At 37.8% G+C, this 18368-nt stretch overlaps 1 protein-coding gene across 2 annotated transcripts; it reads left to right on the forward strand.

Moving 5' to 3' along the window:
• Positions 1-906: 906 nt before the first annotated feature.
• Positions 907-18130, forward strand: KCTD18 (potassium channel tetramerization domain containing 18). 2 transcript variants are annotated; one of them, XM_036254863.1, is made up of 8 exons: positions 907-1268; positions 1641-1876; positions 3994-4205; positions 6600-6793; positions 7840-7934; positions 8025-8072; positions 13520-13622; positions 17031-18130. In XM_036254863.1, the coding sequence occupies exons 2-8, from the start codon at positions 1717-1719 to the stop codon at positions 17533-17535; spliced, it is 1317 nt and encodes a 438-aa protein (XP_036110756.1). In that variant the 5' UTR covers positions 907-1268; positions 1641-1716; the 3' UTR covers positions 17536-18130. The 2 variants fall into 2 exon arrangements, with proteins under 2 accessions (XP_036110756.1, XP_036110757.1); XM_036254864.1 differs by lacking the exon at positions 8025-8072.
• Positions 18131-18368: the final 238 nt, after the last annotated feature.

Below are 18368 nucleotides of genomic sequence, written 5' to 3' on the forward strand. Positions count from 1 at the left end.
TGGCAGGACAGCCTTAGTGTCTGCCCTGCACATATCACTCTCTTTCTTTCCCCAGTGTCCTCGCCTGTCAATAAGCACAGTAAGGCCTATCCAATAGGCTTCCGTGTGAGCTAGGCAATGTCTGTCCGGTGTCTCCTAAGTGGCTGGCACATAGGAACCACTCAGTAAATGAGAATTGTTAAGAGTGGCACAGGCCCTGCTTTCCAGGGGCTTCTAGTCCCCCACACTAGGAATTAAATAAGTGAGGTAAACCAATGAGAACTGTGGAAAGATTCTAACTTGGGGGTAATTAGGAAGTTTATGCAAGCAGTGAGGTTTGCCTGGGGCTTTGAAGAATGGACAGGATTAGAGGGAACTGGTAACTGGGGCAGCATTGAACCAGTTCCATCTCATACCTCAGTGGTGGTGGTTCTCCCACCTAGATCATTGCGGGGCTGCTCCCAGGACCTATAGGTAGTGCAAGAAGTCACATCTGTAAGTGGATTTTGAAGGCTGGACCATTGGTCCATAATAGTTTCTGTCTACTGACCATGTTTGACACACATGATTTTCCTTACACTAATGGTCTCCTTTCATTGGAGACTGGATTAATTGGAGCATCTATGAAAGGATTAATTGATCACATAGTAAAGTGAATTGCCATGGATGTAATAGAGCCTCTCGGCAGACATTTTATCCTTGCTATGGAATGTGCAGACATGGTGGATCTCAACTGGGAGTACCTTTCCCATCACAGCATTGTTTTAGGTTCCATAGAAATGCCACAGTCACTCGTGGTTCATCCATTCCCAGGATAGATTAAGCAATCAAATTCTTAAAACTTCTATAAAGCTTCAGCCATTTCAGACTGAAAAAGTCAGATGATTTAGATGTGTTATTTGTTGTTCTTCTGGACTAGTCTGGCTACTGGCATACATGGAATTCTGATCTCAGTTGATAAATTATATCTTCCTTAGTTACCTAACTTAAGACTTACAATTGCCATTGCTAATAATTTCTGTTCTTTTGTTTCCTTAACTCTCTAGACCTAATATCAAGTCCCCAATATATACCTTTTGGTTAAATATGGTTAAAGTTATATCATTGTAGGTAATATTTATAATTTATTAAGTACTGACTTTGAGCCAGAAACTGTTCTATATGCTTTTTGTATGTTTTGTTAGTTATTCATCTGATAGACCTTGGAGGCAGGCACCATCTCTACCTCCATTTTGTAGACGAGGACACAGACAGAGGACGATAAGTATTTGCCTGAGGTCCCAGAGCTAGTAAGTGGCAGAGCCTAGCAGCCTTCCTCCTTGCTACACACTCATGTTCTCTGCTATCTCTAGATAGCTCCCTCAGACTTATCGTAGTTTAAAAAGATATGTGAATATTGAAGATCATAAGCACACCTCACCTTTGCTTTATCTTTAGTCATCTCAAAAGCTATGATTTAGTCAGTAATAGTTTATTATTATTTACAGATCTTCTGAGCCAAAGTTTTCCATATTCTCAGCATATCTCAAACTTCTTTCATATTGTATCAAGTCCTTCAATATTACCAGTGCTGAGGAATTTATTTTAAATAATATTGAAATGTATTTATTTTATTATCTATTGTTGAAAATGTCAGTGGTAATTGTCCTTTGTTTTTACAGAGGGGGTACTGGGACCACCATTGTTTGCAGTTTTTGAAAGTATTTCAAGGCAAAAATTTAGTTGTCAGTGGGAGCAATGGAAGATCACAAGGCAGAAGAAGAGCTGTTAGATATTCTCCGACTGAATGTGGGTGGCTGTATTTACACAGCCAGGCGTGAGTCCTTATGCCGGTTTAAGGACTCCATGCTGGCATCCATGTTCAGTGGTCGTTTTCCTCTAAAAAAAGATGAATCAGGTAAATATTTACAATCTGTATGCATGATCATGAATATTCATTGAAATAGGAGTAGTTTAAATTCCCTTTGATTTTCCTAATTACAATGGAATACATTAGATTACCTTACTAGTAGTGAGATCATTAGGACTGAATGGAGATGTATTAAATATTAGTTTCTAGAATGTGTGATGCTCTTTTTTTTTTTAATTTTTATGAGTTTATTTGAGTCAAACTGAGGATATATGCCAGGGAGGAAGATCTCAAATGCTTCAGAGAATAATACTTTTACAGTTTCTTTTATTCATTTGAGATTAAGGAGGAAAGATTACATGAAGATGGGAAAAAGCAAGGTGGAAACAATTACAGGATAGTTAAGATTATGTACTCTCTAGAGAGTGGTCACACTTCATAAGGAGGGGGTCTGAAAGGTGGCATTTCAAAGGTGTGTTAACCTAGATGCACAGAAACAAAGGACAGTGCTTGCTTAAGGTAAAGAAGAACCTTTTACACTAAAGCAATAGGCCACCCTGGCCAGTGTGGCTCAGCAGGTTGGATGTTGTCTCTGTGATGCTCTTGCTGAACATTGACAAAACAGAGTGTGTGAAGGCCAATCATGACTTGATTATAGGGATTAATTATATTTTGAAAGTTGTTACTCCATGGGTAAAGTTATTGAGGCTGATTAAATATATTAGCTTCTCTCTGTGTTTTTCAAGTTAAAAATACGTATCCTGGAAAAAGCAGTTGTCCTCATAACTGACAGGGCCGTCATTGTTAGTGTAGAGTTAGTGTTAAACTTGTCACCTAGTCTAGCGAGGACTGAGGCTTTTTGCACATCTTAACAGGTTCCAGGGTTCATGAAACCCATTCTTGCTTCTGTGTTAGAAGAGAGGAATAGGGGGGTCTTGAGGAGGAGGGGCTATTAGTAAACCTTGGGTCTTGAGAGGTTGCTTTGGCAGCTGAATGGCAGTTGAAAGCATGGGAAACTCACTGATGGCTGGTGCCCAGGGCTTGATGTCCATCTGGACAGAATGATTGCTGGTGAAAGATGATAAGCAGAGATTGAGTTTTTTATTTGTCCCCAAGTTTTACCTTCTTAATCCCTTCTTTTCTGAAAAAATCAAGGGAGCAAAGGAATTACTGAGTAACCTCACACTGAATTTTTTTTTTTAATTCTGCTAAATTGCCTAAGAAAAGCCTTTTATCATAAAGTAGTAGCAGCATAGCACTTTAAAAAAAATTTTTTTTTTTATTTTATTTTAGAGAGAGAGGAAGGAAGAGGGAGAGAGAGAAACATCGATGAGAGAGAACATCAACTGGCCTCTTCCTGCATGCCCCCCCACTGGGGATCGGGCCCACATACTGAGCATGTGTCCTGACCGGGAATCGAACTGGTGACCTCTTGGTGCATGGGTTGACGCTCAACCACTGAACCACACCGGCTGGACATAGCACTTGTTTTAAAAAAATTTTGTTTTAAAAATTGATTTGAGAGAGAGAGGAAGGAAGAGGGAAAGAGAGATAGAAACATCAATGAGAGAGAACATCAACTGGCTGCTTCCTGCACAGCCCCCACTGGGGATTGGGCCCACAACTTGGGCATGTGCCCTGACCAGGAATCGAACCGGCAACCTCTTGGTGCATGGGTTGATGCTTAACCAGTGAGCCACACCAGCCAGGTGATAGCATTTGTTTTTTAAAGTTTAGATTTTCACAGTGCAAAGGGACTAATCTAATAAATCCAGACACATGGCATGCCTGGAGCTGGGAACCCTGGGTTTGTATGTTGCTGCTACAAATCAACACAAACACCGGACAAAACACCCTGCAAGCCCTCATTAGAGAGAAACTCCATAGGACTTTCTTGACTCAGCTGGGTTGAAGTTAGGGGTAAGCTTTCATTTATACCAGCAGTCTGAGGGCTCCATGGTTTTTGCAGGGGTTATAGTGGGAATCTAGCCCACTAGATGGTATGGTAGGTGAGAATGCAGAGGATCATCACGTTTGACAAAACCTATTTGAACACTAGATGTGAGAAACATTTCTACCTCAATCTGATTTTAGTTTGACATGTTGAAATTTTGTCAGTGGTCATATGTATCTGTGCAATTATTTTTGAACTGAATATTTTCTAGGGGCTTGTGTTATTGATCGTGATGGACATCTGTTTAAATACCTTTTGGATTATCTTCATGGAGAAGTTCACATTCCCACAGATGAGCAAACCCGAGTTTCTCTACAGGAAGAGGCTGATTACTTTGGCATCCCTTATCCATACAGCCTGTCTGACCACTTAGCCAATGAAATGGAGACATATTCTTTAAGGTCAAATATAGAACTTAAAAAGGTCTTGGCATTTTCTTAAGTTTTAAAATATGTGTGTGTGTGTGTGTGTTTGTTTATTTATTTATTTATATTTATTATGTCCAAAGCAATGTGTGTTATTTTCCATAGCCTGTGTTGTCACATAAACCAGACATGAGACAGTTTTACTTTTTTGTAATTTTGAAAACACATTTCTTAATGACTACTAGTCATTTTTTTAAGGCCCAAATTCTATTTTAGGAAAGTGCATTACAGTGCCATTCAGAGGTTTATGGAGTTTTTATTTTTCATTGAAGATTTAACACTTTTTGACGACTGTTTTATAGAACTGTTCTCTTGAAATTTTTTTTAATTAAGAGCAATACTGTAGTGTGTAAGGGTATAGTGATATTGTTTTGTTTACTGAAATGATTTTTTAAAAAGAATGATCATAATAAATAAAAGATTGTATAAAATCTCTGACCTGATTTAGTGAGTGTAGAGTTTGTTACTAAAGTTAGAATATCAATTTGATTCACTTTGAGATCAGTATATTTCTTTTAAGATGCTTCTATTTTAAATCACATTTAAAAGATCTTTACTACTTAATTATAATTAGCCTTATTAGCACTTTTGTACGTCTAAGAAAAATGTTTTTTCTAGATAACTGTTAATGTGAAAACTGATCTGAATTGGTATGAATTCTTTGATTTGGTGTCAGTGTTTAGGAGAGCAATCTGGTGCTGTGGTTATTAGGAGTGCTGCATAAAGAAAAAGTTCATTTGGTTCCAGACCCCCTTCAGGAATGTGCATGATTGTATGGGTTCTGCTACTGAAGTGATTATAAATTGAATTGTTAGATAGTCTTAGTGCTTTTTGCTACATCTGCAGAATGAGGCTAAAAAAGCTTGACTGGAAGGTTGGGGTAGGTTAACATTCATCTTGTGAAGTTGCAACTCTGTAGATGTTTATTCCTGGTTTGTATTCAAAAAGGACAGACATGCATGCATGCATTCTCTCTGCTAACACCTATTTATTTCAAATGTTTTTGGCTATGGAGCACTGTTCTAGAGATCGTGTGGGACACAAAGAAATACAACGTATAGCCCTGACCAGTTTGGCTCAGCGGTTGGAGCATCAGCCTGCGGTCTAGAGAGACCCGGGTTTGGTTCCCACTAAAGGCACGTGCCTTGGTTGCAGTTTGTCCCCGGCCCTGACTGGTCATGCAGGTGGCAACCACTCGATGTGTCCCTTTCATATCGATGTTTCTCTCTTTTCCACTCTCTCCCTCCCACTCTATCTGAACAAAAAATGGAAAAAATGTCCTCGGGTGAGGATAAAAAAATTAAAAAAAAAAAAAGAAAAGGAAATACAACATATAGTTCTTGCCCTTGAAAAGTTTATAATATCGTTGTAAATTCTTATAGATGTGCAAGTATGAAAACCAATACAAGGATTAGAGTGTGATAGTAAATGAAAATGCAAGGCATGTCAGGGTCCTATTTTCATTTACTGAGTTCGTAAATATTTAGTATCTCTTTTGTTTCAGGCAGTATTTCAGGCACTATTCTAGGCACGTGGGATATAACAGACAAAGGTGCCTATCCTCAGGGCACTCACAGCAATAATGATGCCATTTTCCCCAGGGAAGGCCCTTGTCACCCCACTGGTGAAACCTTTCTGCTCTGTGCCCCTTAGCACCTGGTAGGCTCACCAAGTAGCACTTATTACATTGTATGCTGATGGCTTATTTAATGTCTGTCTTCTGCATTAGCTGTAAACTCTAGGAGGACCAGGACCCTGTCTCTTATTCAATATTATATTTCTAGGACCTTAGACAGCACTGAGCACATAGTAGATATTTAATATTCAAGTGAATGAATGAATAAGTGGATAAGTGTCAAATGAGTTCAGACAGTATGTATTGAGTTTATGTATTCATGTCTTGCAGTGTAAAAGAGCAACTTAAAATCTGTTTAATCCATGATTGGATTTGGATTTTAAAATATGCATCAATCATAGGGCTAGTCAGTGGAAGGTGAAAGGAAGATTGAGTCATATGGGAAATATGAGGGAAAATAAAGGGAAAAGTAAAAAGGTCTAACTCTTAGTTATTATGTGAAAATTTAAAAATTAAAAGTGATGGTAGTGAGGCTAAAGAAGGAGGAAATAAAATATAATTTCCATGTGGAAAGGGATTCTCTACATGAAAAGGTATTTGGCTTTGGGGTGGTGCTTTTATGTGGTCTATCCCCCAAATTCAACACATGCATGTTTGGTTTTAAAAAACATAAAGACTAGGTATAATCTTTTTATTTCTCTTATGACCAACTGAAATTGAAGCTTTACATGAAAGTAAGAGCAAATTAATTTTTTTATTAAAAATTACTTTCCAGAATTAAATTCAAATAGATATTTATATGTTTTTTTGCTCCAGGCTTTAACAGACTTCTGTGATTCGTATGGTTTAGTTTGCAATAAACCAACAGTTTGGGTTCTCCACTATCTTAACACATCTGGTGCAAGCTGTGAGAGTAGAATTATTGGTGTATATTCCACAAAAACTGATGGAGTAGATGCTATTGATAAGCAGCTGGGAGGAAGAATTCACAGTAAAAGCATTTTTAAAAGGTATGTTCATATTTGAAAATGAAAAAAGAACAAAATTAAGTCTTGATCTTTTCTAATTTACTGAATGGAGTATGTGGTTAACTAGAAAAGACCATCAACACCTCTCACCAGGCAGAGTGAGTCTTCGGAGCTTTTGAGATAGGAGTTTATAATTAAGACCATTTCACAAACACATAAGCTGTGGTCATCTATGTGGTCTAGTACTGTGGTTCTCAACTAGGAGTGGACATCAGAATCCCCTGCGACGCTTTATAAAGAAAGCAAGGCAAAGCCATGTGCCTGGGTGCCTTGACCATAGTCTAAGGGTAGAAATGCTGACCAAGGAGTCAGTAGGCCCACTGAGTGACCCAGGACTGGCCTGTGCCTAGCTCCTGTTCTGAGAAATGATGAAAGACTTAACTGGTCCCTCCCAGCCATGAAATTCAATGACTTAAACATGCTATATTCTTAAGGGTTATTCTCTTAATATTTTTTCTGTAATCTTATTTACACTGGTCAATTCACTTAGCACATTTTTAAAGGTTCTCTGAGATATTGAATTGGGGCACATATTAATGATTAATGTATGACCACATGAGTTTGTTTTTAGATGATTAAATAAGTCATCATTTTCTGAATTCATTACAGGCGGATATGTTTCAATACAGGATATACAATTGCTTGGCAAAGTGCTAGGAAAATTTTAGTCAAAGTTGAGTCTTTTCTAACTTTATTGGAGTTAGGTGATTTTTAGAAAAGTTATTTTAAAGACTTATTGATTTGTCTACGTGGTCTATATTGTGAAATTAACAAATATTTTACAACTGTTAAAAGAGCTCAAATGTAGGTTTGTATATTTATATAGTATATTATACTCATATACATATATATACACACACACACATATATGTATATATATATGCTTAAAGGTCACAGAACCAACTTTTTCCTTAATGAACAAGCACTTATTGTCTATTAGCCACACACATGTACACACACACACACACACACACACACACACACATAACTAGGTAGTATATTTTCATTACCTTTTGCAATATTTCTAGAGAGGCGGGAAATAATGTTCAGTACATTTGGAGCTATTATTCAGTAGCAGAACTGAAGAAAATGATGGACGCCTTTGATGCCTGGGAAGGAAAAGGTACAGTACAATTCTTTTATTTCATGGCAGAAGGTAGACTTATCCATAGTAAGACAAAGTAAGCTTAAATATGCATTTCTTTTTTTTTAGAAAGTATTTTTTTGTGTGTGTGTGGATCCAGCTATTTGTCATTTCAAGGTAATATTGAGATACTTCACTTACAAATCTTTAAACCCTATCAGTTGCTAGATATTATTAATAGTTTATAATTCAGTAACCTAAAATATTCTTGTTGGTTATGCTTATTTAGTTCAATTAAACAAGAGTTTACTTAGCACCTACTGTGTACCTAGCATTGTCCCAGGAAGTATACCTCTAAATTAGATATAAAATGTACCATCAAAAAAAATAAAAGGAAAGGAAATGGAAATAATGCTGGGTATGATGTCTAAAGAACCCTTATAAAACAATTTAAATGATTTTTAAATACACACTTTGAAATTCAGCTATTTTTACCAAGCTGCTTATATATGAGAGTTGCTATTTAATATCCACTGTGATAGGTATTTTACATTCAGTATCTTTTAATTCTAAAACAACTTTTTATGCTATTTTCCATTTTATTGATGAAGAAACTGGGTCTCAGAGAGGCCATAGACTTTCTTAAGGATCAGAGGGGATTAACTGTTCTATGTCTAAGTTGTTTTCCCCCCCTTAACTAGTAAGCATTTATTGAGTGTTAAGTGCAAGCACTACACTAAATCCTAAAAATGGGTTCAACGATAAATAACACACCTCTCAGTCCTCAAGTGATCTTAAAGGCTGATAGAAACAGTGATTACAAGTCATGTAAAAATGACTAAAAAGAAGCTTTTAAAAACTACATCAGCTATTCCTCCTTTAGACGGGGTGCCTGTACCAACCCTTCTTTCTTTCCTTATCTCTGCACCCCCTCACTTTTCTTCCCTTTTCTTTTCATATCTCAAGCAGATAGGTTAAAGTGTAATGAAAGAAGTGCTCTTCTCTTTAAGCTTATTATTTTAGATTTAATTAACTTTGAGACACTGAGTTTAAGTTGAGGAACAAACCCCATGGTGTTCTGTGTCTGCTTTTGTGCCTCCGGACTGGCAGGCTGCCCAGGAGGCTCCAGGAGGGCCCGGCTGGGCTTTTTTCTCTGCTGACTTGGGAAGCTGGAGCAGAGAGCTGGGATCACTGACTTTTACAAAGTGTGCAGCTGCTTTTAACTTTTTAGAAAGCATGTAGTAGAACATCGTTGTTGTTAATAAAGTTCTGGAAGGCCTGTGGAAGGCCATAAGTCAGGGAACAGAAGTAAGAGAAAGACCTATTGGAAGGAAGAAGACATTTATTGTTATTTGTGAACATTATGTCTTTTTAGAAAACTCAATAGATTCAACTAAAGGTATTTTAAATTATGAGTTTTGTAGACTAACATAGCTATATACAATAAATGTAAATAAAGAATAGCTTACTTATCATAAATTAATTAGGAATTATAGCAGGAAATCCCATTCACTGTAGTAATAAATAAAACAAAAAATAAATAGGACTGCCCTACCAAGAAATGCTTGAGTGTTTTATGAAGAAAACTGCTGAAATGTATCCATCCATCCATCCATCCATCCATCCATCCATAAAAATAGAGGACATGAAGATTATGGTGAGACCTGCAATGGTACTGAAAAGGAAATCTGAATATTAGAAGGATGTCAGCTCTTCTAGATTACATTGGAAGTTTAACATGATTCTTACCAAAATATCAATAGGACTCTTTGGGAAGCTTGAAATGATTCTAAAATTCCTTTGAAAGAATAAACAGCCAAGAATGTTTTGGGAAGTAGGGGTCATTAGAGGATGAGGCTAACTATGTTTGATAGTAAAGCTGTAGATAATAAAAATAAAAACCAGGTGTTTCTGGTATAAGAATAGATGCAGAGATCAAGAGTAAATCCCAATAAATTTATAAGAATAAAAATACTATGTAATAAAAAAGTCACATAGTTGATTGACTAAATATCAGTGAAAAAAAGATAGGTTATTTAATATGTAATTGAGAAGTATGCTTGAGAAAAAAATAACTTTAACCACACATCATTTATCAAAATAATCTCAGGTAGATTTATGAATAAAAAAGGAAAGTATAATAAACTAAAAGGAAATTTAAGCAAATTGATTTCTTAGTAGAGAAAGAAATGATAAACTTAAAATACATTATAAAGCTAGATTAATAAATTTGATTATGTAATATTTAGAGTATTAACTTTAAAACAAAAAAATAAAATGAAAAGACTAAATGCCCTGGCCAGTTTGGCTCAGCAGTTGGAGCGTCAGTCTGCGGGCCAGAGAGTCCTGGGTTTGGTTCCCGCTAGGGGCACATACAGAAAAAAAAAAAAAAAAGACTAATAAAAAACTAGGATAAATAATGTTACATTAACTGGAAAAAGAGAGGGTTTTTAATACAGAGAGGGTTTTTATTTTTATTTTTTTTTATCCTCACCCGAGGACAGTTTTGCATTTATCTTCAGACAGAGCGGGAGGGAGAAAGGGGGGAAGAGAGGGAGAGAGAAACATCAACGTGAGAGAGGCACATCGAGTGGCCGCCATCCACACAACCCCAACTGGGCTGGGGACAAACTGCAACCGAGGTACGTGCCCTTAGCAGGAACCGAACCCGGGACTCTCTGGTCCGCAGGTGGAGGCTCCAACCGCTGAGCCAAACCGGCCAGGGCAGGGTTTTTTAATTGATTAGAAAATCAACTCCATCTCTACTTCACAAATAAATGTGCAAGGTTCATGAGCATAAAATTCCCAGAAAGGGCAATAAACATGTGACAGGAGGTTCAAACTCATTATTTATCATTGAAATATATATTAAATGACAACTGTTTTTTTATGTGCCAGATTAGTCAAGATCTCATACATTTTTGGGAGGAGTAAAAATTAATATTGCTTTTAAAAAAATGATCAGTACATATTAGTGGCTTCAAAATTGTTCATATTCTTTGACCCAATAATTCTCCTTCTTGGAATCTACCTTGAGAACATAATCATATGTAGGAAGTCTTATGAACAGAGATGTTCAATTAAGCATTATAATAGGTAAAGAAAGAAAAACAATTTAAATGTCTATAATAGAGCGTTAAATACATTTTGGCACACCACGGGATAATATAGCTATTCAAATTATTTTGAATAACTTTTTACATAGACAAATGCCCATGATAAAATATGAAATGATCAAAAGCAGGGAAAAATTTAAATGTAAAGTGTTTTTCATTATGTACATATCACGTAACTAGAAAAAAGACTAGAATGAAATACATCAAAATAACATAAATCATAATTCCTAAATGTAGGATTAGAAATGATTTTGATTTTCTTATATATAATTTTCTATATTTTCAAAGTTTTATACAATGAGCATGAATTACTTTATAGGCAGGAAAAAAATAAAAGTTTTAAAAGCAAACAGTGGTAAATTCATAAAATGGAATGAATACTACTCAGCACAGAAAGAAATGATCATTGATACATATATCAACAGGGATGAATTTTCAAAGCAACATGCTAAAAAAGTCAGACACAAAAGGCTACATACTATTTGATTCCATTTATATAACATTCTGGAAATTACAATACCAGGCACTGCAGAAGAGTGACTTTTTTGGGGTGATAGAAATGCTCTATTTTGGTTGTGGCTGTGGTTACATGATTATATGCATTCATCAAAAATCATAGAACTGTGTACTTTAAAAAGGATGAATTTCATTTTATGTAAATTATATTCTAATAAACTGGATAAAAATACTCAATGGATAAAATACCAGAATGTTTTGTAGTATAAGTTGGTTTGGAAGCATTATAAAGCGGTTCTAGAAAGTTATTGTCTTAAAATGAGGTTCAGAGAGTTCTTTGAGTATTGGACACTCAGCTTGCTAAGTTGTTTATTATTACCAGACCTTTAATGGTAAAAAAGAAAACATCAAGTTCCTTCTTGGGACTTCAAAGCTATTATTATTATTTTTAAAATTTCTGTTTGTTTGTTTATTTATTTATTTATTTATTTATTTTCTTCATCTGAGGACATTTTTGTATTTTTCCTTAGATAGAGCGGGAGGGAGAGAGGGAGGAAGAGAGAGAAACATCAACGTGAGAGAGATACATCGACTGGTTCCCACCCACAGGACCCCAACCGGGGCCGGGGACAAACTGCAACCGAGGTACGTGCCCTTTGCGGGAACTGGACCCAGGTCTCTCTGGTCCGCGGGCCAACGCTCTAACCGCTGAGCCAGACTGGCCAGGGCTAGGTTATTTTTTTTAATGCTGAACAATTTTTATTCATTTTAAAGCCTTTTTAAAAATGAATCTATATCTGTTTTTATGGTTTTTTTAAAAAAAAATTGAGGTGAAATTCACATAACAATTAATGAAAGTATTTTTCAGTGGCATATACCACACTGACAATGTTGTGTAACCACCACTTCTATCTAGTTCTAAAACATTTTTTGGGGGGGTGGGGGTGGGAATCAAATCATTTTATTGAGGGTTTACGGGGGAGTGTTGAGGGGTTGGAGGACAATGAGATCCAATGTCCTTTGCCCAGCCAGGCTCTTCTCAACTTTACAGCTGCCAAAAGCTAAAACATTTTCATCACCCCAAAAGGAAACTCAGTACTCATTAAGCAGTTACTTCTCATTCGCCTCTGCCCTCAGCCCCTGGTAGCCTCCATGCAGTCTGCTCTCTATCTCAAAGGATTTACCTATTCTGGATATTTCTTACAGGTGAAGTTATTTAATATGTGACCTTTGTGTCTGTCTTCTTTCACTTAGCATAATGTTTTCAACATTCATAAGAATATCTTGTCAGCTTCAATCAGAAACAGATCAGGCTTAAAAATTGAAATGAATTTGACTGGAATTTTGGCCTCATATATTAACTCAGATTATTCTTGTTTGAAAAGGTGCTTCCAGGGTAGTGATACCTCTTAGTCATGTAGTGGTTCACAAAATTTACCTGATTTGATAGTCACAGCAACCCAATGAGGTGACAGGGCAAGTGTTAGAACCCACTGTCTAATCCTTACACTGCTACCATCACCATGACTTATGATAAAGGCAACTAATATCTCTTGAGTGCTTACTCTGTGCCAGGCTCTGTCCTAAGTATTTTACATTTATTACTCATTTAAACATCACAGTGATTCTGTGAGGTGTGTATTATAATGGCCAACATTTTGCAAATGAGAACATTTAGGCACAGAAAAGTTAATTAATTTCCCTAAGTTCGCACGATTAGTGAGTGACAGAGTGGGATTCAGACCCAGGTAGTTTTGACCCCAGAGCTTGCCCCCTTTAATCTGCATACTCTCAGCTGCTCAGGGCTCTCGCAAGACCTGCTGCTTATCAGTGGCAGAGCCAGGGCTGGTAGCCAGCTGCTCCTAGATGCAGGCCATGAGCTGTGCTACCGCTGCACTGGCTCGTCCTGGGAACACTCTATGCACACCTCCCTTCGTCAAGTGGGAGGCCTGAATCCAAAACGCTCTTTCTGGCTTATCTGATATGAAACAGGGTTTCTGACCATCTTGCAGGGGACAAAGGCTCTCTTAATTATGTCGTTTTGTCTTCCAGGTGTTAGCTACTGGCGGGTGCCTCATGAGCTGATAGAATGTTGGACTCTGGAAGAGCGGCCTTTACTGGGAAGCCTGCGTCACATGGCCCCAATTCGAAAGAGGTTATCCGTGCTCTGTTGATGTTTTAAGATTTTTTTTTTAATCTGGGACCTGTATTTTTACTGCCTGTATTGGAGAAATGAGTAATAGTTCTTGACCTTACTAAGCTTATTAATCACATAGATGAATATTCTACCTTACTACCGAAATATAAATCTCCATAAATGCAAAGTTACCAAAACTATGTAAAAGGTGCAAATTGTTCTCTAAAACAAAGTTATATAGTATGTTCTTTTTGGAGAGTGTGCTTTTAATCCTACTAGTGGACACTGTGGGAATGCTGTGGTAAGTTTGTCCCACAAATGAAATCCAGGCTTTATTGACAATATTAAAAAATGTATTTATTAGACTTAATATTTAAAATTTCCTGTGACTTATCCTGAATTCCTTTCTTCTTCTCATTGCCACAAATAGCATTTTAATTTAATGGTATTTTCTTGTGTTCTATAAAATTATTAGCATTCACATCTGTGTCTTTCACTGAGCTTTAAATACATTTAAAATCATCTTCCTTTTTTATTATCTGGGGGTTATTCATGGCTTTCATATGTTCTGATTTCTTAGTCATCTGCTTTAGAATTTCATTCAATGCCCCTGTGGAACTTCAGAATACTTGCTTACTTGTGCCCTCTGGATCTTTCTCAGAAATTTCCGAGTTTATTCAGTTTTTAGTAGTTAATTATCTCTTGTTAAAACAGATATTTTTTCTTAAAGGCCCTCATTTTGATATCATTATTTATTTTTCCCATTGAACCTATAGTTGGCAAATATCATTTGGGTCTAGAGCAGTGGCTCTCAGCTGGCGGTGCTTTTGTCCCCCAAGGGTGTTAGGCAATGCTTGGAGACATTTTTAGTTGTAACACTGTAGAGTGGGGAATGCTACTGTCATCTCATGGGTAGAAGCCAGGGATGCTGTTAAATGTCCCAGAATGCACAGGGCAGCCCCCACAGCAAAGAATTATCTGACCCAAAATGGCAATGGTACCCAGACTGAGAAACCTAGGTCTGGAGTCCATTGGAGGATGTGGACAGAAAACAATGCAGCAGGAATGGTGTCTGGAGACTCTCCTCTGTGTTCACTATCTTTCCTCTGGGATTTTATTATCATTTTTATTTATATTTATTTATTTATTTTTTGTTAAGCCTCACCTGAGGATAATTTTCCATTGATTTGTTTAGAAACTGGAAAGGAGGAAGGGAGAGAGAGAGAGAAACATTGATGTGGGAGACACACATCGATTGGCTGCCTCCTACATGACCCCAACTAGGGCTGGGGATCAAACCTGCAACCCAAGTACGTGTGCTTGACCAGAATTGAACCTGAGACCCTTCTGTCTGCAGGCTGATGCTCTAACCACTGAGACAAACTGGCCAGGGCTTAAGCATCATTTTTGATGCACTGACACAATAATGATAATGATGACTTAAAAGCACGTTTGAAGTCCCAAAGAACCATCTGACTCACCAGAGAAAGTTTAGTTATGTTCAGCAGTTTTAGGGTCAGATATAGTATATAGTAGTCCCACTAATACTTTCAAGTCACCTAGTGGATGCCTGAAACCACGGATAGTACCAAACCCTATATATATGGTTTCACCACTATTAAAGACTTGTTTCGGATGGTATCTTTTTTGCCTTGATGAACTTCTTTAACTCTGCCAGAAATGTGGCAGCACTCCTTCATCAGAAGACATAGCTTTTTCAGTAATTTTTATATTTTCAGTGCAAACCTATTCCTGCATCTGTGTAACCATCCCTTACTTACAAGCAATAGCTTGTTGTCACTGTTTCAGGGGATCTCTTGCTGAAGTCTTTATAAAGGTCCGGTGCTTCTTGCCACAATGTGTTGCTATCATTCAGAACATGTTTTCTGTTCATGTCTTCTACCCATGTTCACTAAACACTGAACACATATTGTGACCCTAACTTTTGCGGTTGGAGGTGCAACAGCAAAACTAGCACAAATTTCTTTTTTCTTCTTCACAATTTCATGGATAGAAGATTTGTTCTTACTGTAGATCTTAGCAACCTCAGTGTATGATATTTTTTTTTTCTTATTAAGACAAGAACATTCACTTTCTCACTTAAAGGAAGCACTTTGCAGCTTCTCTTTGGCATATCTGAATTGTCATCATCACTACTTCTGTGTTTTGGGGCCATTATCAGGTAAATTACGATTACTTGCATACAACGCTGTGATACCATGACAGACGATCTGATAACTGAGACAACTGCTTAATGGGCTGACGGTGTCCACAGTGTGGACATGCTGGACAAAGGGAGGATTCACGTCCTTGATGGAACAGGAGTGGGAATGTGTGAGAGTTTCCCTCACTCCTCAAAATTGCATGCAGTTTAAAACTTACAAATTATTTATTTCTGGAATTTTTCATTGAATATTTTTGGGCCATGGTTGATTGCGGGTAGCTGAAACCATGGAAAGTAAAAGCAAGGATAAGGAGGGATTATGTATTTGCATTCTTGGCTACATATGGCAGTTTTTAAACCACTATGTGGTTGTCCCATTTTCAAGAACCAGAGTTCACTATGTTAAACTCCCCCCCGAAACACAGCAGTGCTGGGTGGGGGAGAAGGCTGGGAGGACTGCTGTGACACTGTGCTCAGGTGCTGGTCTTCATGAAGTGAAGCTGGAAGTGCTCAGCAGTGGCAGGGCAGGCAGTTCTGACAGTGGTTGCTTGAACAGTGTTGAAGTCACTTAAAGCAATTGTACCCCCTTCAGGGTTTTTATAATGAAAGGAAAACTCAGTTGGACTCTTTAAAGATTTGTCTATTGTTCCTGAAATTCAGAGAGTATCTGACTCTACCATGGGTTTGACCGTTCTAACAGTTCCCAAAATGTGCCCCATAGAATGCTAATTTTACTAGGTGCCAGAGGTTTCATTACAGAATGATTGAAGATATGGACCCACAAGGTAAGCAGGTGTCTTGAGTGTAGGCCTTCTCAGAATCTTTCATGTGTTCATAGAGATTTTAAAATTCCAAGAGGAGAGTGAAATGTGTAGCAACATTTCTTAGGTTTATTTGACTGTGACACCCCTTTTTCCTCAGTAAATCCTCTGGATTGTATCAGGATTCTTGGAAACAGAGTGATATGTTGTATAATGCTCACATAACATCTCATTTCCAAGTTTTAACTTGTTGGTTAAAATTAAAATTATATGTGATTTTAAAAGAGTTTGTATTCCAGTTGAAACAATCTGTTATAAACTTGCCAATTTATTTATTGACCATGTGGGAGATGAGAAATGAGGTGTATTGATACTTATAAACCTCTTAACTCAAATTCTTGACCAAAACCCGTTTGTTCACCTTAAAGATGAACTTTGGAGATGGTCTCATTAGTTACTGAACATGTAACTGCTGACAGTGGCGTGCTTCTGTGTTTACAGGAGACTGATAGCATTTGACGAAGAGGAAGAAGGTGTGAACTGTAAGACTGGTCCTAAGCCTGTCAGATATTTGGGCCCTTCCACCAGCACCCAAATTAAAGTCAAGAACTCGGCTTCAATCAGGGTGTCTCTGGCTAGTGCCCTCCAGGCCTGGTCCCCGGCCATGGCAAACCAGTCTTTAGGAGGAATGACATCTCAGAGCTCTGCACTGTCTAAAGCCCTGTCCCCAGTGGGCACTGAGGTACCTGGGCATCTCCCAGCTTCCCATAGGCCTGGGAGTGCTGAAAATGGAGCCACACACCCACCTCCAGCTAAGGTTCTGCTCTCTGACAAGAAGGCCACCCCACACCGAGTGATAAAGCTGAAGCGGACTCCACTGTGTGCCACTGGGCCTTCCCCGCCCACTTGCTCAGCAGCAAGGCCCGCGGGGACCCTGGTGCCACCACCCGCTAAACCACCCACCTTGGATGTGTGGACCGAAAATGGGCAGGGCAAGGCTGATTGAAGGTGGACCCCAGATGTCCTGCTTGCCTCTCAGAGCTTCCAACCTGGTTGATACACATAAGTGACACTGTCGATGCAATAGAGGTGAAAATGTAATGTTTGTATTCAGGATAATTACGGGAAAAATAAATTGTGTGACAGAAGAATGGAGGAGGGGAGACTTTAGGTGGTTGGGGCTATAGTACCTTCTCATTTTTCCAACTTTTAAATGATTATTTGTCTATAGACAGTTTGAATGTCAGGTTTTTAATGGTTAATTGGTATTAAGGCAACAAAACAGTATAGCAAAATCATCACTAGAGAAGTTTATTTTTTGCTGAAATAACTATAGACTTTAGTCACTTTTGTAATGTTCCTCATTGTAGCCCATGGGTAGGAGTGAGTCTGGTCTTGGATGTTCCTGCCTGGTGAGATAGAGAGGGTGATACTGGTGCTTCCCAGGGCTACATCACAATCAGGACAGACGAGAGAAAAACAGATCAAGGTGAACTCACTGCAAGTTACTCTCAGTCTCAAAAGGCAACATGAAAAGAAATGATGGGAAGGGGGAAAAAAGATAATTTGACTTTTACTTACTTAAACTGTTTTCTTTTCTAGATAGGCTTTTCTTTGTATTTATTTATTTTTTAATTTTAGAGAGAGAGAGAAATGTCTATTTGTTTTTCCACTTATTTATGCATTCATTGGGTGATTCCTGTATGTGCCCTGGCCAGGCATTGAACCTTCAACCTTGGCATATCCGGACGATGCTCTAACCAACTGAGTTAACTAGCCAGGGCCTGGATTAGCTTTTTAAACTTTTTTCCATTAGCAGATTTATTTATACATCACAGG

Source organism: Molossus molossus, unplaced genomic scaffold, assembly GCF_014108415.1.
Source record: "Molossus molossus isolate mMolMol1 unplaced genomic scaffold, mMolMol1.p scaffold_m16_p_11, whole genome shotgun sequence".
In the NCBI taxonomy this organism is placed as follows: domain Eukaryota; kingdom Metazoa; phylum Chordata; class Mammalia; order Chiroptera; family Molossidae; genus Molossus; species Molossus molossus.

Excerpts from the sequence above, each read along its gene's own strand:
- KCTD18 (XM_036254863.1), top strand. The coding sequence starts at position 1,717 with ATGGAAGATCACAAGGCAGAAGAAGAGCTGTTAGATATTCTCCGACTG. Across the intron at positions 4,206-6,599 it reads CAAATATAGAACTTAAAAAG|GCTTTAACAGACTTCTGTGA; the intron begins GTCTTGGCATTT and ends TTTTTGCTCCAG. Across the intron at positions 8,073-13,519 it reads CAGCTATTTGTCATTTCAAG|GTGTTAGCTACTGGCGGGTG; the intron begins GTAATATTGAGA and ends TTTGTCTTCCAG.